The 22226-nt window shown below is 36.4% G+C and overlaps 1 protein-coding gene across 1 annotated transcript in view; it reads right to left on the bottom strand.

Annotated features, from left to right (window-relative positions):
- Window positions 1–3906: 3906 nt before the first annotated feature.
- Window positions 3907–22226, bottom strand: part of NDFIP2 (Nedd4 family interacting protein 2) — a 73121-nt gene continuing 54801 nt past the window's right edge. Inside the window, exons 5-8 of the mRNA XM_052650204.1 lie at window positions 14496–14620; window positions 9729–9795; window positions 6945–7050; window positions 3907–4883 (exon numbers count right to left, since the gene is read on the bottom strand). Of these exons, the coding sequence (XP_052506164.1) occupies window positions 6947–7050; window positions 9729–9795; window positions 14496–14620 (296 nt within the window). The 3' untranslated portion in view covers window positions 3907–4883; window positions 6945–6946. The remainder of the gene's footprint in view (window positions 4884–6944; window positions 7051–9728; window positions 9796–14495; window positions 14621–22226) is intronic.

Genomic DNA, 22226 nt, shown 5'->3' with positions numbered 1-22226 from the left:
CACTAGGGATTCCTGCACAAGTACAGTTCTTATACCTCCACAGAAGAGTTCACACTTTCCAACAGGGTCATTTGTTGCTTTTCACATTATGAGAGCAGAGGCTGCCCTCCAGGTTTCTTCTGAGCTTTGAACAAATTTTGGTCTTACTTGTGGATCCCATGATGCTCTGGTAAAGCTACAAGATGACACAGCTTTAAGGAACGATAACCAGTGTCACTAAAGGTAAAACACTGATTCAAACATGAAAGTAGGAATGTAATTAAAAAATGGGTTTGTTTTGGAAGTTTGAGAGAGGAAAACTGCCTCCAGGGTTCTGTGAACCAGGAGCTTCTCTCCTACCAATGCAGGAGACATGGGTTCAATCCCTCATCTGAGAAGATCTCACATGTCGCAGAGCAGCTAAACCCGTGCACCATGGCTATTGAGACTGTGCTCTAGCCCTCGGGAGGCGCAACTACTGAAGCTCATGTGCCCTAGAGCCCCTAACTCAACAAGAGAAGCCATGGGAATGAAAAGCCCACGTACCACAACCAGAGAGCAGCCCACACAGGAACAAAGACCCAGCACAGCCAAAAACAAATACAATTATTATATCTATAAAAGGTTTTGTGAACCAGTATGGGATTTGGGTGTGCTATAACCTCAGCTGTTAAGGGGCAGTAACTCTCTCTCTTCCTTATCTGCGCCTTCCCTGGTGGCTCAGTGGTAAAGAATCCACCTGCCAATGCAGGAGGCGCATATTAGATCCCTGGGTCAGAAGATCCCCTGGAGAAGGAAATGGCAACCCACTCTTCTTGCCTGGAAAAATCCCACAGACAGAGGAGCCTGAGAGTTACAGTCCATGGAGTCGCAAGAGTCGGATAGAACTTAGCAACTAAACAACTTCCTTATTTAGCTGCTGGATTTTTCACTCGTTTCCATGAAAACCAAATGGAGTTTTTAAAAGCATATAGCTCAACCTCTCAAAATCAAACAAAAATTGAAAGCTAAGTTAAAAACATCAAGAAAAATGAAAACAAGAAAACATACTGAGCTCTAATTAAACATTTTCCTTTTAACTTTTATGCAGTAGGGAATGAGTTTTTTCTTTTTTTCTAACTAACTACAGGGTAGGTTGCATTTTAGGTTGTATGCCCCTGGTGGCTTAGAAGGTAAAGCGTCTGCATGCAGTGTGGGAGACCTGGGTTTGATCCCTGGGTCAGAAAGATCCCCTGAAGAAGGTAATGGCAACCCACTCCAGTACTCTTGCCTGGAAAATCCCATGGACAGAGGAGCCTGGTAGGCTACAGTCCATGGGGCCGCAAAGAGTCAGACACAACTGAGCGACTTCACTTTCCTTTCCTTTCTTTCCCTGATGAGTATATACCCATAGGCAGGTCTGATCTATGGTGACCACTAATCTTTTGCAAAGTAGAAATAAACATGTTATTTGCATTTATTAAACTGCAACCTATCTCCAAACATACAAATTACTCACTCTCCAACCCAATTCCATGCCAGTTGTTTTCCACGTAACACAAGTTCAAGCATATGAACATTTTGTGGGGCCAAGGTGTTGCTAATATATTGTCAATCACACTGATTTTCAAAAGGATGCATGACAGATTCACAGTTCCACATTTACTGAACTTTATTAACAAGTAAAACACATATTAACATGTTCTATATATGGGAAAGGACATTCAATAATAAATGGCACATTATCATCTAACAGTTGAACTTTATCAAGAATGAAGTTTTAAAAAATAATACACATATTTCATGACTATTTGAAGAATTAACAAAAAATTTAACAGCAGTTTAAACATATAAAAGCTCACTATTTACTATTTACCATAAGTGGAATCATTTCAATACTTCTATTTAAAAAAAAAAACAGAAAAAGGAAAAATATATATAGGTACTGTATCTTCTACAGGCCTAACAGGTGTCTCGGCAAGGCTGTGACAACAGTAATTGACTCCTGCCCTAATACTGCAAGGCAGTAGATTTAGGCAGTCACTTCTCAATACAGTGGAGAGTTATATACAGGGTGATCATACAAATTCTCCTCCAAATTAGGACACTTATGAGAAAGGAGGCACAACTTAAGCTCAGGAAATAGTAATAACCAGGTCTGTTATGAGCAAATCAGGATATATGTCACTCTAGTTAAATACAGGTACCAGATGCACTATCATTACCTTTGTGCTTCATGTCGATAGACCAGTTGGAAAAAAATTGTGGTAAATTAACAAACCCTGAATTCTTCTCCAACTAGACCCTTGGAACTCCACTTTTCCTGTCATTAGAGGTTTTGCTTGAAATATTAGTGATTATTGTCTTAGGTTAACATTTATGATCTTCAAAGGCATGAGATATAGCTTATAGACTCAAAATAAAAGGCTAGCATTAGTATTTTTTTTTTCTATTAAAAAGAGGTTTTCATTTTAACGAAGTATAATAGAATTTGCATTTTAAATTCCTAAAATGTATCCTGGAAATACTGTATAGAAAATGTATTTTTACTTTAAATTCAGGCTTTTTTTTTTTTTTTTTTCATGAAAACATAAAGATGGATTTTTCTGGTCATAATGAGCTATTTCAAATATAACAGAAATAATGTAATACATTTTTTTTTTGTATTAGCTTCCAACCTTCAATTCACATTCATTCAAAAATTGTTCATAGGTACCCTAACAAGGATTTTGATTTTCATTTAAGGCAGAGTGCAAAGGCGGTTAAGTGTCTCTAAAACACAGCAGCAGCTATGCTGTCCAAGCTCACAGGAAATGAAGGGAAGTGTGTAGGATTTGATAAATCCAGGAGAGAGTGCTGTTTTCTAAAAGAATATTCTGAGTCTCCTCATTGGATGATGAGATTTAAGACTAAAAATGAACTCTACCAATTAAAGAGGATCAAGTAACAACACACTTGAATCTTACAGATTTGTGGGGGTAAAAATCAAAACAAAAAGTGAAGTTTTGATGTCGGGTCAACATCTACATGCATAAACCAAGCATTAAGATCACAAAAACAAAAATAAAAATTTAATAAATTGATGTATGATAGATGATCTAGTAATTTTAACTTACTCTGTATCATTTAAAAACTATTACAAACTACAAGTTTATAGGAAATTAATACACAATAAAAAAATTCTAACATGAGCTCACATTTCTCATAAATAAATTCTAATTTTAATTAATTTCCAATACAGGCAACTAAATCAAATATTTTGTTTTCTTTATCCCCGGCTATTGTTAAAGGGTACCTTAATCAATAATCAAGGATTCAAGATATTTTAATCAATAATAGAAAGGTTATGCAGGGGAGGAGAATAAATGATGGAAACAAAAAATAGGAGGCTCAATCAGAAAAACAAAATGGCATGTTTAGTTTACTAAAGACAATGAAGTAAATGAGAAAACACGGAGAAATACAAAAAAGTTATAAAGCATAATAAATTTTATTTTTTCAGAAGTGGAAAATGACCCTGAATAGTTTTAAATGTATCTCTTAGAAGTTGGTGTCTAATAATAAACAAGCAATCAATTTTAAATGTTCTATATAGTTGTATTAACTGATTTTTAAGTTCAAAAGGTAATTTTTAATGTTGGCATTCAAAAGCAAAGATATAACTGAAAAGAAGACAGATGAACCATAAAATGATTTGCAAAATGTAGTAGCTTATGAACGCAAAATAGATTCCAGTTGTAATAACACATATTCACATACACTTTTGCAACACATTCACACCCCCATATTCCACAGACACATTTCCATAACTTGAAAATTTTTTCATGTATCTCGATTCAGGAAATGATTTTTACAAGTTAACCTTACAATCAGAAAGCAAGAAGATATTAAAAGCACAAGTTTTTATTTGCTAAGCTAAACATCTAAAGGAAAAAAATATTACAATGATACTGAAAGATATTTTTATTGGTTTTTTAAAAGACAAAATGCAAATGAGAATATCTTATTCAGAAAATTAATTTTCAAAAAGTCTTAAATGAAATAAATATACTATCTAATACAATCTCTTCCTCTAAGAATCTATAAGATGGACAATGCTAAAAACCAAGCTTCTCATTTGAGAATCCCCAAAGTTGGCATGTCCTTTTAAAAAAAAGAAAAAAAGATTTTCTTATAAAGGAAATGTGGCATACCCACGTTTTCAAAAATTTGTCCTAAAACTATCTTTTTAACATCCAAATTTTCTAAATATATTAAGTCCACTTAAATTAAGGAAAAGATACCTAGATACAATTTCTAAGAAAACAATGCAGAAAGTAATTTATGCATGGTTTGCATGGTTATTTACAGAAAGTTTTACTAAACAATGATGTAACTATCATGTTCAAAAGTCTGACAAATCCTTTCTAATAATCAGCACTGCAGGTTTCAAAAAAACTTTATATATAACAAAGAATGTTTCCTGTGTAGAGTTACTAGATAAATCTGAGAGCCAGAAACTAAAGCATTTGACATGGTTAGTAATTTCATTTTTATTATACTAAATGTCAGGTCAGAAGTCAATGGCATTTACATGCTGGAAGACTGTTTATCACTCAACTCCTTCAATTATATCAAACACTGATTTATCAAATGTGACTGGACTTGACTGCGACAACTGCATGGTTTCTTTCAGGTATATTCAACTCTTTTAAATGGGGACATATGCAACTATGCAAAACCAATGAAACATAAATATTTAAAAGAATGAACAGAAATGGCTTTTAAGCATAAACCACTCTGCCATTCAATTCTGAAACTCTTATCTTTTCTTCACAAATTTGTCTTCTGTGTTTAATAGTCTTCTATCCCATTAAAGTTGCAGGTTTACAGATGATCTGGAAATTTCACCTTGATGTAAGAAAGGAATGTCTGGTCGATGCAGTCTAGGGACAGAGAAAGAATCAGTCTTAAAGTGTATTAAGTTGCAATTATCCAAATGACAGTACAATGAAAACCCATTTTATAGTATGACATCAAGAATATAATAGCCTTCTGGTAAGAACGACGTAAGTAGCACAGATCAAAATATATTCTAAAGTAAACTTCTAAAGGAGAGCATCTAAAAAATATTTACATTATATTTTAAACTCCTGAAAAGGAAAAGATAATCACACTGAATATTCACAGAGTATCATTTAAATTAATAAAATTACAAACTCTTCAGGTCACTGTAGACAAGTTAAAGAGAAAATGTGACATCTTCAAGGGGAAGGAAGAAACCTTAATGGAACATTTAAAATAATACTTAAATACAATCCAGAAATGCAACTGCAATCATCTTCAGCAGAATTAAGTAAATTATGTTAGCTTAGGTAACAGTCATATAAGCATAAAATTTAAGCAACCAAATCACAAACCATATAATTTACGTATACTTAGTCATAGCAACCTTGAAACATCTTGTACTTGGAGACACATCAGGAAGTGAAGTGTTTCAGTAGACCTTTGGCTAACGCAGTTCAAATACTTGAAAAGTTCAAAACAATGAAGTGTATAGTACTTGCTTTTAAAGTACTGCAGTGAGGTATGAGGTCTCTTCACTGACGATCTACTAGCCGCACAATAAATAAATGCCTGTACTATACACACAGCCTCCAGAAACTTACTTGATAACTAGTAAGACAATCTCTGCTCGTTTCTTTATTCTTCCATTTATTCAAGTTGTAGCCTCCATTGTTGATATAAACTGGTACATGTTAAGAGAACAGTAAGAGTGCTCCTATTTTCTTCGCACAACCTTTACTACCTTGATCCAGTTTGTTAAGATCAGTGCATGGCACTGCTTACAGTAGCCAAAACATGGAAGCAACCTAAATGTCCACTCAAAGAGGAATGGGTGAAGAAGTGGTACATATACACAATGGAGTATTGCTCAGCCATTAAAAAGAAGGAAATGAAGCCATTTGCAGCAACATGGAGGGGCACAGAGACTGCCATACTGAGTGGAGTAAGTCAGAGAAGGAGAAATGGCATATGACATCTCTTCTATGGCTACCAGGGGGAAGGGACAGTTAAGGAGTTTGGGATGGACAGGCACACACTGCTATATTTAAAATGGATGATCAACAAGGACCTACTGTGTAACACAGGGAACTCTGCTCAATGTTATGTAGCAGCCTGGATGGGAGGGGAGATTGCGGGATAATGGATACATGTATATGCATGGCTGAGTCCCTTAGCTGTTCACCTGAAATTATCACAACATTGTTAATCAGCTAAACCTCAATAAATCATAAAGATTAAAAAAAAAAAAAAGATCAGTGCATAGCAAATTGCTTTTCAGTCACGGATTTGGTTTTTTGTTTGTCTGTTTTAGCCTGCAGATATCTCTGTGAAATTCACAGTGATACAAGATGCTCATTCTTTCTGTGTAAGTGCTTTGTCTTATTGTTTTTCAAGCCTTTAGATGCTGCGCTGGTGGTTACTTCGTATACAACCTGTAGCCAAGCTTTAAACAGAAATTTAAAGGTCTGATTTAAAGTTTTAGTTTACTCATAATGTATTTTTTAAAACTAAAATGTAATGAAATCCGATTTTTTAAATGGAAGTTATCTTAAAAGTTTGTAATTTTTAAAATTTCAATACTGTTAACAGTATTAAAAATCTATTAAAAATGCTAAATTTGAGTAAACAACATGAAGACACATTAAGCATTTAATATGCATGAGGTGAAGGGCTTCCTTGGTGGCTCAGTGGTAAAGTAATCTGCTTGCCAATGCAAGAGACAAGGGTTTGATCCCTGGGCTGGGAAGATCCCCTGGAGGAGGAAATGACAACTCATTCCAGGATTTTTATCTGCAAAATCCCATGGACAGAAGAGCCTGGCGATCTATAGTCCATGGGGTCTCAAAAGAGTCAGACACAATTTAGTGACTAAACAACAAATGCATGGGGTGAATTTGAATACAAAGGGAATAAACAGTTAATATATTAATATTTCTTACCTCTATAATAAGAAGAAATACCTTGTTCTAAGAGCAGCTGCCATACTTTCAGACATGTTTCTGACTTTTAGATAATTAACAAATCCTCTGAAGAAAAGAAGCAGGCCTGAGGAGGTTGAAATATATGGATATATTATGCTCTTAAAAAGAAAAGGGACATGATAAATTTGAAATAGACAATTACAAACAAGGTCCTCTTGGTCAAAGGAATTTAATGTATAGGATTCCATTCATTCCACATTTTACACTATAATGATAGCTCTACTGTAAGGAAATATAATAAAACTTTACTGCTACCTCCAAATTCTTTCAATTTGTTAAGCCTAGAAGTATCTAAAGTAAAGCAAGGGTAGCCATGAAAGTCCTAACTTACACAAAAACACACACTTATTAAAGTATTTTTTTAGCAAGGACAACTACCTAATGTGTTTAAACTGATTCAACTCACAGATACCTCATTTTACATGAAACTTTTAAATCACTATAATGACTAAGCAAACTAAGACATATTTACTGATATAAAGTATTCAAGAGAGAACATATGCAGCATAGGTAATCGCTAACAGTTGTAGGGTAAAACCAGTAATAAGCCTGTCTAGCCAGACTGGGTGCCTGTCATCTGCAAAATCTATATTTAGAGATATGTGAATTATATAAATAATTAAACTATTAGTTCTTATTTCCAAGTAATAACAGTAGATTAATTTATAATTAAAAATTTGAGAAAAATCAAGACAGGAGACTTTGGAAGTAGCCACTCTAGTGAGTTCTTGAATGATTTGAGATACATCTTCTATTTCAGTGTTCTCCTCTGTAAAACAGTATTTAAATAATAACCATTTACATCACAAGTATCTTTAGTAATCAATAAAACAAAGCCTGTGAAATGTATCAAAGTTTCAGATGAAAAATATTAGCTAAGTGTCAAAAGCATTACCATTATTAGTGAAGTCTTTGATATACTTAAGCATACAATTCTAAGGGAAATATTTATTAACTCTGGTAAATTTTTAACCAGGTAATAGGGGGGTGAGGTGGAGTTGGGACAAGAAGCAGATGATATGTATGCTGGGAACTTTCCTCACCAGGAGGACGAGCCTGTCAATTTAAATTCAAAGTCTCAAATGAAATCTGTAACCCAATTCTAAGACAATAATCGAAGCCCTAAAATAAGAATCATGGTTACAATAAATTAGAGACAGAAGACAGAAGAGAGGCACAAATAATGACTCAAAACAAGCGGTATAAATTTCACCTAAATCTGATCCCATCTGCTTCCCATATCCTCTTTTCCATGTATGACTCCCACTCTGAATTCCGCCCTTATGCCCTTCCAGATGCTGTTCAAAGATAATGACATTGTGATCCAAACATAAAAGGATTACTGAAAAATGTAAACCAAAATTATTTGTGAAATCCCTTCTTTAGTCTATGAAGCTGCTGTTGCTAAGACCTATTTTGCTCTGCTCAGGCATTTTCCAAAATTAGCCAATTCCCACCTAGAAACCAATCAAGCAGCAGTTACGGTTTCTCAGCGTTCCGGGGTGTGTGCAACATTCTTCTGGGTACGTGACAGCAACATTCCCATCACGGATTAAGCTTTCACATTCCCCTAAATGCTAGATTATGGCTCTGATGAGGAACTGGGGCTGTGCCTGCGTTCTACTGTGTTCCACGGTTGTCTTCATAAGACTCTTCAATCCCCTAATAATATTTATAAGCAAGAATCTCACTCAATGTGCTTAAACACCTAAAAGACATTATAAATTTTTTCACTTTTGAGTAAGAAACTCAGTCAAGCACAGAATCGGTCAGAAAACAAGTAACAAGACAAAAAAACTGGTTAAACTTTTGTCCAATCTGACACCCCAACAAAATCACAACAGATATACAAATAATTGGAATAATTTCACTATAATTATCAGAAAAAGAATCTAGGCTCTTTAGTGGCCTTCACTGACCACTAAGATTTTGTTTCCTGAAAGATCCTACAGATGCAACAGCAGGACTAAACAAGAATGCCAGGAGAACACTGCCACCTACTGAAGTGCTGTTTTCCGGTACAAGTAATTTACTACAGAAATGTGGGCTCCTAAACCTAAAGAGAAACAACCTGTATTTTTCATGCTGGTAAATAAATCTGAAATGTGGATTACAAGTATAATGTGATTTTAAGATTAACAATTATCATACATCTAAAGAGGAAAACACAAGAAAACACAGATTGGAAATCCATAAAATTCATCAATATTAATAAACGACACACCTGGTAAGAAGAAAACGCAACAGAAGCACTGTGATCATTAAGCATGAAGCCTTCCCTTACGCCTGACTGATTAATGATTAATGCAGAGTGCACTTCAAAAGTGTAAAGAATGTTTCAATGATCCAAAAATAAAAGAATAGGTAGAATATCCAATTAGCCTCCTCTCAACATTTCCTACGATCATTAAAAGAAACTCACGCATGTCTATTTTCCAAAATAAATGCTGAAGGCAATTATTTTTTAATCATCTTATGATTTTCAAGTTTTGCAGTATTCAGTTCATTCAACCACTGATTCTTTAAATTGACAGGCTCTGAATTTTAAATCAGAAACCAGAGTGTTATATAGAACTATCTGGATAGCCAAGATGACATGTGTTTGGATATGAGAATTATTCAATAGAAAATTTTTCTTTCACTTAAATAACACAGTATATTTACATCTTACAATTTTAGGAAATACCAAAGTTAAACTAAATGCAAATTAGTCATACTGAAATGCATTAAGAATAAACTTACCAAGTACAAGAAATATCCACCAAAGCCAGTATTGTCCATTGAAATAGCCAGTAAAATAATCAGAAAACTATGGAATGAACATAAATATATTTACTGTATTTATGGACCTAAATTTGAAAATCATAATTAACCTCAGTTTCAGAATGATTTAATTCAAATAATCATCAGCATATAAAACAGCACAAAAAGAAAAAGAGAAAAGAAAAATATTACACATAGAATTATTTGAGGAAAAACTTTTAGAAGTTTTTTATCAGCAAACAAACTTATACAAAATATTTAAGAAATAAAAATGTTTCAAACTGCATGTAAGGAAGAAAGATAAGTGTTATGTATCCAAATCCAACATTTTTCTCATTAAAAAGTTCACGTCAGTTCTTTTCTCATAATCTCTCAAAGCCACAACTACCATCCCAAACACACTACAGCAACCCGCTGCTTTAGATATTAACACCAAAAGCCACATTAGTTTAATCTTATCAGATGGGGATGTTCTGCTGACCTCCAAAAAGAAGAGCTTTTGACCTTCTGCACACCCCCTACTGTTAATCACTGCCAAGAATACTAGGCACATAAAGACCCCCAACTCATTAGAGTCTTTTTTATTTTCAAACTAGATGCTCCAGGATTCATTTCCCAACAGTGAGCTGAGAACAGCTAAATGAACCTTGAAGTGGCATTTCAACAGTTCCTATTAGTGGCCATGGTAGACAGTTTATAAATTCTCTGTGAAATGAGAATGTGAACAGACAGATGGAAGGTAGGGTTTGATGACACTGAACACAGGTATCTATTCCTTGATTTGACTGTGGACATGATGATTTATTATTTTTTAAAAGTTTTCTTTTTAGATCTGTCTCATTTTCCTGTTCGTTTTATCTACTCTGTTTCTACCAGTCTCCAACCTGAATTTAACTAAAAATGAGTTTGTTAAAAGCATGTTTGTCCTCAGATGTATCTATTTCCAAATTTGTACATAACTATTTCCAACTTTTCACTGGTAATTTCCACAAAAGATTTAAAAAAAAAAATCTTACAAGTTTGGTAAGAATAAGAACGCTTACAAACTGTAAATAATGTTACTATGTGGGAAAGCACATCCACTGAAGGGTATCTAAATGTTTCTTAAAGCTTTTAAAGTAATTTCCCAGGAAGTATTTATAATACATGAACCATGATCTAAGTTCTCAGCTTTGAGTCTGAGAAATTTCAAAGAATAGAGATTTCAAAGTACCATTATAGATACAAAGCCCATGTATTCCTATACCTTTAAAATATGTACAATGAAAGAAGAATTGGAAAACTGAAAATATAGCTTGTAAAGTAGGACAGCTGCATTACTTTTTAATCAAATGATTAATAAGAAACAAAAGGCTTTCATATAGGTTTTAGAGATTATAAGAACAAAAGGAGTAAAGAACTAAAACCACACATTTTTACCTTTCTAATTCTTAAAATATATTTAATGTACAATGTCCACAACAAGAGGCAACCAGAAAAGAACAATGTAATTCTTCACCAGAAGTACCGACCTGCAGCTGTTCTTTATCTGTTCCCAAGTAAAGAATACAATTATCTTCATTTTGAAGTCAAAGGGAAAAACTCACTACATAAAAAGAATAAACTAATAAGCTTTGGGGCTCATTAGTAAGTTATCAAACGTGTTTCAAAATACTAAAAAATCAGAGGGCTCAGTCAAGCTGTGTTTTGGGTTTTTTAATAACTCATATTTAGTAGTCAACCACAGGCTGCAAGAAATCAAACTTTGGAAAATAAATTAACGAACAGTAAGAATTTATCTGACTTAAATTTTTGAAATAATTATGATTTTATTTTGTTAATATGACAGCAGTATTTTTTTTGTTTACTTCCTGTCTGTTTTTAAAAGGAATTGTCAGCTTTTAATAAAATATATATGCAATTTTAAACAAATAATAAAAACATTAAAAGCCTTGGAGAGAATCTTGGGCTAAACATATTTACACTAAATGTGAGGCTCACAGCAATTCAGAAACAAAAAGAAAAGCAGCAATGTGATTTATAAATTACTTATTATCTAATAAAAGGAAATGCCAGGCTTTTAGGAAAAAAACGTTCCCTCAGCACTGAACTCCAAGGAGAATTTATTGCTTGGAGTGTTGTAACAAAAGTCAAAGTACAGTCAAAGTTACAGAGGCAGTACAAAATTAGGGCAAGAGGCACTGATCGGAAGTCAAGCTAGATTCTAATCCACAAACTGTGGGACACTCAGCAAGCTATTAGGCTTTTTATTCTGTTTCATCATCAATAAAAGGGCTAGCTTGTCTCCAGCATCACTGATGGATGACAAAGGATTATTCGGTGTTTGTTTATAATGAATCATACCTGGAACATAGTAAGTGCTCACTGAATGACAACTATTATTTTAAAACAGAACATTCCTTAAAATCCTTTTCTTATATCAATTCTCAATATACACTGAAAGTATAACATTAACCTTAGCTCAGTAAAGGTATTTTAAAGGGAAACAGTCCCAAGGATTAAACTTCATGCTATTAAATTCCTTACAAAACTTTGAGAAACTCCAGTCTTTGAATTTAAGGTCCCATCTTATCACACTGACTGGAGTTGATGAGGAGACAATCTAACTTCTTCACAACCTGGGGTTCTACGAGAGAATTAGGCCTTAATATACTAGAGTCGAACATTGCATATAATGCACTGATCTATTTTTTATGTTCTAGAATGATACTGAAAGTGAAGTCGCTCAGTCATGTCCAACTCTTTGTGACCCCATGGACTGTAGCCCACCAGGCTCCTCCATCCATGGGATTCTCCAGGCAGAATACTGGAGTTGGTTGCCAATGATACTAGCAATTCAATAACCTTAGGAAAACTGAGAAAGTCAAATCATTTTCCATGTTCTGTGACTCAGACCAGAAATCCCATTTGAATAAGAGTCATTAATTCTATTACTAACATAACCAGGGTTGGACTAGATTATCTAGTTCCAACTCTTGAGTTTTTCCTACTAGTAACTTCTGCAGGGGCAGGGACTGTCTCTTTATCTCTGCATGCCTCATAACACCTAACAGATTTATGCTTGTGGTGAGAACCTACTTTACATTTTTCAAATAAAATTAAAACAAGGAACTGCCAGGGGCCAGTTCTTACAATGGCCAGGTTTTAATCACCTTAAAAGAAGCCAGTTTGCAGGTCCCACCAAGAATCTGGGACTGTTTAATAGCCACAGCCTATAATCTGGTCTGAACAGAGACACGGTCTGACAAGATTACTGAAACCCTGGGAAGTAATAAAATAAGTTTAAAATTAATGAAAAAACACATAAAATTCAGTTTTAGTATTTTTGTAATGGGTGATTTTCTTAAGATATTTGATAATGTAGGTGCGTAAATGAAGTGTCTGAAACACTGAAGCTGACATATTAGTATGTGATTCTACTGAAAATTTCAGGAGGACTTGACTCATTCAATTAGAAGTCACTGTTTGAACACATGTAAGAATTAAAGATTTTAAAATTAAAAAAATAAAATAAAATAAAATAAAAAAATAAAATATATTGCAGTATAAAAAATAAATAAATAAAATAAACTACCCCCACCATGCTATTAAAAAAAAAAATACACATGATTTGTGGAAAGTATATATTTATTAATTGTATATAGCATTTAAATGTGTGGGTTACTTTTAATAAGAGTAACTAACAAAGCACTTTCCTAACTGAAGAAACCAGGGGAAAATCCTTGTAAAAAGGAACCAAAGGGGCCTTCAAGAGGCAAAGGAAAAGAGCTGGGGGAAGATTATGCTAACAATAGTACTACCTGTGCAATGGTTACAAAAATTTTATTTTTTTGATGAGATGGGACAAAGGAAAGAACTTACTGTTATCTCCCTATACTTCATTTTGTAAATGACATGAGGGAGACAGAGGGTGATTTCCAGAACAACTGGAAAATGAGAAGAAAGGCTTAGAAGGAACATAAGGGTTGAACCCAGGTCTCCCACATTGCAGGCAGATTCTTTACCAGCTGAGCCACAAGTGAAGCCCAAGAATACTGGAGTGGGTAGTGTATCCCTTCTCCAGCGGATCTTTACAACCCAGGAATCAAACCGGGGTCTCCTGCACTACAGGCAGATTCTTTACCAACTAAGCTATCAGGGAAGCCGATAAAGGAAAAGATGAATTCTAATAACTACCTTAAAGGCGTGTACTTTTACTTTTTTGGGGCCTCCCCAGTGGCTCAGTAAGAGAATATTTAAATCCATGATAATTTCACTAGCCAATGGAAATGTTTATGTCTTAACTAATTCCAAGCAGACCTATGCTTTATCACAACAGTGGCAGCCATGATTCACTGAGCACATATACTTGTGCAGTAACTGGGCAAGGTACTCAAAACATGTCCTGTTCTTATCTCACAAAAATACTGAAAGGCACCTATTATCTATTATGAAGAAACTAACGCTCTGAACAATTTAAAAACTTAAAAGTCAGAACAATGATATAAAAATGATGAGATTCAAACTCTAATTTATCTGATTCCAAAGTTCTTTCCACATACTAACGAGTTCTCATACAATACAGTCAGAAAATGTTCACACCACAGAGATCACTATAATAATTAAGGACAGAAGTTAAGGATAAGTCTCAAAATAACTGAACTCATATACACAAAATATACAAAATGAACATTTACGAATCACACAGGAAATTTCATGTACTTTAATTTTAGTGATTAAAGTGGTAGAGGCTATCAAGACACTCACCCTGACAATAAGGATCCATTTGATCAATGAAAGGCCAAATCCACAGATTGCACCATACCTTCCAGCGATGGTGTTGGTGATACAGAAGGATAAACAAAATCCAAGCCAGTTGAAAATAAATGCCACTGAAAGCAAGAGAAATAATTCTTTTAAAAGACCATACACTGGAAACAAATGAACAGAGATCTAATTCAGAAGACCTGAGTTTGATCCCTCGGTTGGGAAGATCCCTTGGAGAAAGGCATGGCAACGCACTCCAGTATTCTTGCCTGGAATTCCATGTACAGAGAAGCCTAGCAGGCTACAGTTCATCATGTCTCAAGGAGTAGGAACATGACTGAGCGACTAACGCCACTACTACTTCGTGGAATATAAATAATACTTCACTGCTCAATGGAAATAGCAGTTCTCTTTCTTTTAACTCTGTACTAATTAAGTCTTCCTTACAGACTGTAGTCTACCTTTTTCAAATGTCTTTAGTTGTTTACTATCCATTAACAAATGGGTAAGCTTGGTTTCTTGTCAGTTTGGTCAAGAATCAATACGTTAGAGCTTATAATCCAAAAGGTGAAACTGTAATTTTAAACCAGTTAAAAATTAAGTCGCAAAGTAGCTGCCATGCAATCCTACCCAAAAAGTCTAGTCTAAGACACCAGCCGACCAAATCAGCTTTTTAAAAAAGCAGTATTAAAGATGAGCTGAATAAATTATGTATTTTAATAATATATAAATTATACTAATGTTCCAGGAGCAAATACTGTTCACAGCCTCCTCCTACCTAACAAAACCTGTGGTTCCCCTTCCCAGGAACCCATCCACTTCTAGAGCCTGTATTTAAGGGGTGGCTGGACTCCGTACTTAGCCCCCAAAGGTGAGTCCTCAGTAGTCTGGGAAAAATCACAGGAGGCCCAAATCCCCTGCCAGTGATCTTATTTTGTGAATAGGACTTCTGAAAAACATTCTTAAAAACACAGCAAGGACATAGAGGATGGAATTTAGGATAAATGACAGTAGCTCTAAATTGATCCTTGTTGAAGCTAGGTGATGGATATGCAGATGCTTTGTTTTTTTAATTGAAATAGACTTGATTTACAATGTTGTGTGTGCTTATTTTAAATTTTTGGCCACATCCTAGAGCATGTGGGATCTTAGTTCTCCAACCAGGGATCAAACCCTGCACCCCTTGCACTGGAAGACTGAGTCTTAACCACTAGACCACCAAGGAAATCCTACAGAGATGTTTAATATACTCTCATCCAGCTTGAGAATTTCTACAATAAAAGCTTTAAAAAAAAGGAAGGAGAAGAAAAAGAAGAGGCCTTCTTCTTCCACTGGATGTCACATTTAACCCTCATACCTGAAACTGCTGCCATGATCCTGCTATCAGCCTGAGAACTAAACCACCATCCTAAGTCTGCTGGGGTGGATTGTGGAGGGGCGGATGGGTAGAGGGTGGGTGGGAGGGTGTGTGTGCACGTGAGCATGTGTGTGTGTGTGTGTGTGTGTTGTTTTCGGGAAAAAGAAAGTAAAGCAGAGCCACAGCACTGACACAGTCTGTGCCTGACGTCTGCCTATCCAGAGACTTCTGCTTTTATGGGACAGTCTCCTAACTGTTTACAACAGCTGGGTGAGGGTTTCCTACTATTTGTAGCATAAACCATTCTGACCTGGGATTATATCCCAGGTCCCTGAGATATAATCAGAGCGCCATATTTATGTTCAAGATACCAACAATATCACAATGATAATAGCAATAATAAAACTAAAGACCAACTTGAACATAAGTCTTGTTCACTGCTCGTCCTCTCACCCTAAATATCTCCAACCAAGCCCCAGGGAGAATAAAGTAAATTACCGAGAGAAATTCTGGTTTTTCAAAATTCTAAAGACCTAGAGGAAATGTTTTAAGGTAAGTTCAAATGAAATGGCTATTTCTTTGAAGCAATGCCCCTACTATTATCATTTTTTCCTTCCTAAAACTTTCTAGATGCAGCCTTTCAATCATTAATGGGAAGCTATAATACATGGTGATACGATAGCCAGAAAAATGAATTTTTAAATAAGAGACTTGTGTGTTGAGTCACAACTCACTCACTGGATATATAGCCTTGGACTCACTGCTGACTTCTGTTGAGCCACAGTTCTCTTATCTTTAAGCACTGACTTCATGAGATTGATAAGAGGATTAAGTGAGAATGTAAAAAGCTTAGCACAGCACCTGGCGCATGGTGGTTGCTAAAAAATGTCTGCCACCATCCCTATACATACAAAATGATCTCTCGACATTAGAGTAGGTCCCATCTTTCCTGCCAAAAACATTTCAGGAGACACTACTATAAATAAAGTGTGTAGAAGTGTGGAAGTCACTCAGTGGTGTCCAACTCTGCAACCCCATGGACTGTAGTCCGCCAGGATTCTCTGTCCATGGGATTCTCCAAGTAAGAATACTACAGTGGGTTGCCATGTCCTCCTCCAGGGATGTTCCTGACCCAGGGATCGAACCTGGGTCTCCTGCACTGCAGGCAGACTCTTTACATCTGAGCCACCAGGGGAGCTACACTATATAAAGCTTGTTTATTCTCTAATTTTAGCTGTCATACTGGACAACAGAGATAGAACATTTCCATTGTTCTAGAATAATCTACTGCATACAGCAGCTCTCTATCTAACTGGCTGATATTTGTGTTAGCTGTGGGGAAAGCAGATAACAAAACCAGTTTTATATCTATTTAAAGAACTGGCATTACCAAGCAGCAGCGGAGATTACCAATTGGTTGCTACATATGTGCTAATGACAAGCTGAGGTATTTCTCTCCTCAACCCTTAGGGCAGGCAGGAGGAGGTCTGGGGCAGAGGACAGACACCGCCAGTCCTGAGCACCCCATCCCAGTGTGCTATGAACATTCTATCATTTTGCAAGTATCTCACGTCACAGGTATCTTCCTACATTAAAACACAGGAAGCACTGACGGAGAAATCCAAAACAGTAAAATATTTCAAAAGTGTTATTTTTTTTGTACCACTGAGCATGTATATGTTTAGCTTTGGGGGAAAAAAAGCATTTAAACACTGTCCAGTTTCTTCAAAATCAGACCTACCACCATCTACTAGACATATCATTGTGCCTTAAAGAGGAACAAGATTCAAAAGGATGAAAAAGTACTTAATGAGGTGTCATGTTTTCTTTAGGGGCTCCACCAGCGGTATGAATTCCTATCAACTGTGCTCACGTGATATAATTTGTTATTGACTGAACTGCATCCTCCTCGAAACTTGTAGATTAAAGTCCTAACCCCGCAGTGTGACTTACGTAGAGACAGGGCCTTTAAGGAGGGAGTCACGAGTACCTGAGGTTATAAGGGTAAAGGTGTAATACAACAAGACTGGAGTCCCTAGAGGAAGAGGCAGAGACGGCAGAGAGCTCTCTGTGCACACACGCAGAGGAGAGGCCATGTGAGGACACCGCAAGAAGACAGCCATCTGCAAGCCAGGAGGACCCTCACCAGAAACCAAAGTTTCTGGCTCTCTGATCTCAGCCTTCTAGCTTCCAGAACCGTGAGAAAATAAATTTTCATTGTTTAAGCCACCCAGTCTGTGATATTTTGTTACAGCAGCCTGAACAGACAAACATGTAACTTAATCACCTTTAACTGCTCTCACATACACATGCACTAGTGAAACAGAGAAGCTGTGACGACTGAAGCATAGATAGATTCACTTTTTATGCCCTCTGGCCTATAAGACAGAAAGTAAAGCTGAGTAAGTCTTTAAGGTACAGAAAGGGCAGAGCATTCCATTCTGGATCCTCACAGGGTCCCCAGCCTCTGGGATCTAATGCCTGATGATCCGAGGTAGAGCTGATGTAACCGTTGAAATAAAGTATACAATAAATGCAATGCACATGAACCATCCCAAAACCATCCCCCCTCCTCCCTGGTCTGTGGAAAAATTATCTTCCATGAAACTGGTCCCTGGTGCCAAAACGTTGAGTACTGCTAAGACATGTCTGAATCGTCAGGAAAAGGATTTAATAAACATAAACTAAACCTTAGGTATGGAAAATCCATAAAAGAATGTGTAGTAGAGACAGGTGAACAGATACATGCCTAAGAGAGAAGACATGAATACTTTTCTTTCAGCTCCACCTTCATTTTTGCATTTTCCGCTACAGAGCTAGAACAAAATAAGGAAGCTTAAAAGGTGTAGGGAAGGGACTTTCCTGCTGGTCAAGTGGCTTTGACTCCATACTCCCAATCAGAAGTCTGAGATCAATGAGTCAGAAAATTCTGTTTCTGGTGAGGGTTCTCTTCCTGGCTTGCAGATGGCTGGTCAGGGAACTAGATCCCATGTATCAAAATTAAAAATCCACATGCCACAGCTGAAAAGATCTCACAGACAGCAGTGAAAACTGAAGATCCTGCATGTCGCAACTAAGACCTGGCATAGCAAAATAAATCAATTTTTTTTTTTTTAAAAAGGTGGCGGTCACCTATTCCCAACATAGCAAGGCCCAAGATGGAACCCAGAGAAGCAACAGGTTCATATAAGCTATACTCCTGTGGAAAAGTAAGATTTGGGGGAGTAAATAACAGGGAAATAGGAAAATTAGCACAGGAAAGTTGGTAAAGCATGCTTAGTGTTGCTCCAATTACAATTCTCTGCTTGCGGTCCTTTTTTTTCCTTAAGAGCAAATAAGGCAGGTTTAGACAGGTGAACGGCATCTGAAAGAAGGCTGCCAATCAAATGACTTACAGGAACTGAGAGGTGAAGTCTCAGTTAAGCATGAGGAAGGAGAACACCACCTGCACTTAACAGCACTCATAATTCATGGCATTTCACTATATTAACTCATTTGATCTTTACATTAGCCTTTTAAGAAGGACGAGATCAAAATTGATTCCCTTTCACAGAAGAGCAAATGAAGACTCAGAACAGTCAGGCTCTACACACACAGTCACAAGGTAAGAAGCATTGTAGGTAGGACTGTGGCACCCAAGTCTTTTTCTCTCTTTGCAACCAAGTCTTTTACACTTGTATACACTGATCATTTTATATATATACCTCCCGCCTACCCAAAGAATTTGTCGGGTAATCAGAAAGCAGTAGTATATATTATAGTTTATCCATTAACTTAGTATGGCTACACTTTTGAATTTTCAATAGCCACAAGATATGTATTAATAATAAAGGGGAAAAGAGTAACTCCACAGTGAAGAAAGCTGACGGACACTACCTTATCCTAATGAGAGTTAACATAACTAGTAATAAGATACCTAGTAACAAGATACCCAGTAATAAGGTATCTAGATCATTGCCTTCTGATATGACGCACTGAAAACACAGCATTTCTGCGGTATTCTTGGTGGTGGAGGGGGCGGTGCGAAGGAGGGGGCAGAATGTACCACCTGAATCTAATAACTTGGGAAACACTAGCTAAATCCAAATTCAAAGGCATTCTACAAAATAACTGACCAGGACTCTACAGAAGAATCAAAATTGTTACAAAACAAAGACAGACTAAGAAACTGTTCTGGATTGAGGCAGATGATGGAAACACAGAGGCAAATGACTTCCCTGGTATCTCAGACGGTCTGCCTACAATGCGGGAGACCTGGGTTCAATCCCTGGGTCGGGAAGGTCTCCTGGAGCAGGAAATGGCAACCCACTCCAGGATTCTTGCCTGGAAAATCCCATGGACAGAGGAGCCTGGTAGGCTACAGTCCATGGGGTTGCAAAGAGTCGGACACAATTGAGCAACTTCACTTCACAATACAATGCGTAATCCCAAAACAGATGCTAGACCAAGAAAAAGACATCCGTGGGACAGCTGGGAAAATCTGAAAAAGGTCTACAAACTAGTCAGTGTTATTTCATGATGTTAATTTAACTTCTCAGCGTTGATTACTAAAGTTATGTATGTTAACACTTGGAAAAGCTGGATGAAAGCTATATGCCAATTGTACTGTTTCTGCATTTTTCTTCCTAAATTTGAAATTATTTCAAAAATGAAAAGTTTAAAATGTTTAAATTTTAAACAATTTGATACTTGCTCTAAAAACAAGTGAATATTACAAATGAATGAACACCAATATAATACTGACATTAAGTACTTATTAATTTTATCAAAGAAAAATCCTCATTATATATAAATGCACCACATTTCAAATACAGTAAATTCCCAAAGAATAATCGATTTTACTATACTTGATTCTGAACTGCATAAAGGCAAATTTCTGTCTTATCCTCATGCAATTCTCTTTATTTAAACTATCAACAGTTGAGAAAAACATGAAGCTAACAACGTATTAATTTTCAGCCATTTCCATTAAACTACAAGCAACGAAATGACCAAAAAATTATTTTCCTTATAAACAGAATAAATTCAATAAAATTTAATACTTCACAAATATTATGAGTTTCTTAAGGTACAGTTACAACTCTTAGATATCTCCCTTTTCTGGATACAATTACAATACGTGAGCCCAAAGCTATATAAAAACCTAGCTCTATATGAAGAGAGTAAGTCACTGATGCCTAACAAGGCAATCAATGCGTGGTACCCAGATGACCTCTTTAAGAACTGTCGCTTATATGACTCATCCATGGTAGGTACTTGAAAGTACTTACTGAATAAAGATGTTCAATATCACTAATCATTGGGGAAATGCAAATTAGACCACAACTAGATACCACCACACAACTATTAAATTTCTAAAATTTTTTAAACTCTCAGTACCCCCTGGTGGTGCAGAGGTTAAAGCGTCTGCCTGCAGTGTGGGAGACCTGGGTTCAATCCCTGGGTCAGGAAGATCCCCTGGAGAAGGAAATAGCAACCCACTCCAGTATTCTTGCCTGGAGAATCCCATGGACAGAGGAGCATGGTGGGCTACAGTCCATGGGTCGCAAAGAGTCGGACACGACTGAGCAACTTCACTTCACTTCACCAAATGCTGATGAGGACGGAGCAATAGGAACACTCATTCACTGCTGGTGGGAATGCAGAACGGAATGGGAAGAATTTCTTACAAATCAGAATTCACATTTCAAAACATCTTTCTAATTCTTTTTAAACTTACTTGAAAGTGAAAGTGAAGTAGCCCAGCCGTGTGCAACTCTTTGCAATCCCATGGATGGTAGCTTGCCAGGCTCCTCCATCCATGGGATTTTCCAGGCAAGGATACTGGAGTGGGTTGCCATTTCCTTCTCCAGGGGATCTTCATGATCCAGTGGTTGAACCCACGTCTCCAGCACTGCAGGCAGACTTTTTACCGTCTGAGCCACCAGGGAAGCCCAAATTACGAACAACCTAGTATCTCTTTAACTATGTTTCCCTCAAGTCTAAAATGGGAATAATGCAAGTGATTAATTATTATGATAGCATGCTGATATGAAGACTCACACATGGTACAAAAGGATAAACCTCAGAAGAGTTTTCTAAGCAGAATATAGATTATGTTTTTAAGCACTAGAGTTCAAGGTAATTTCCACAGAATGTCACTTATCCAATGAACCAAACTTTAATTTCTAGCTTTTAACTAACAGACGTATACCTGACTTCTATTTCATTCCCTTTGAGAGAATGTCTGTTAAAAATCGGCTCAGACATAAGGAATAGTGAAGTCACTCAGTCGTGTCAGACTCTTTGCGACCCCATGGACTGTATATAGTCTACCAGGCTTCTCCATCCATGGGATTCTCCAGGCAAGAATACTGGAGTGGGTTACCATTTCC

The sequence above is a fragment of the Budorcas taxicolor genome, chromosome 12 (assembly GCF_023091745.1).
Source record: "Budorcas taxicolor isolate Tak-1 chromosome 12, Takin1.1, whole genome shotgun sequence".
Classification (NCBI taxonomy): domain Eukaryota; kingdom Metazoa; phylum Chordata; class Mammalia; order Artiodactyla; family Bovidae; genus Budorcas; species Budorcas taxicolor.
Note: the sequence above shows the minus strand (reverse complement) of the source record. Positions and strands in the feature narration are given on the sequence as shown.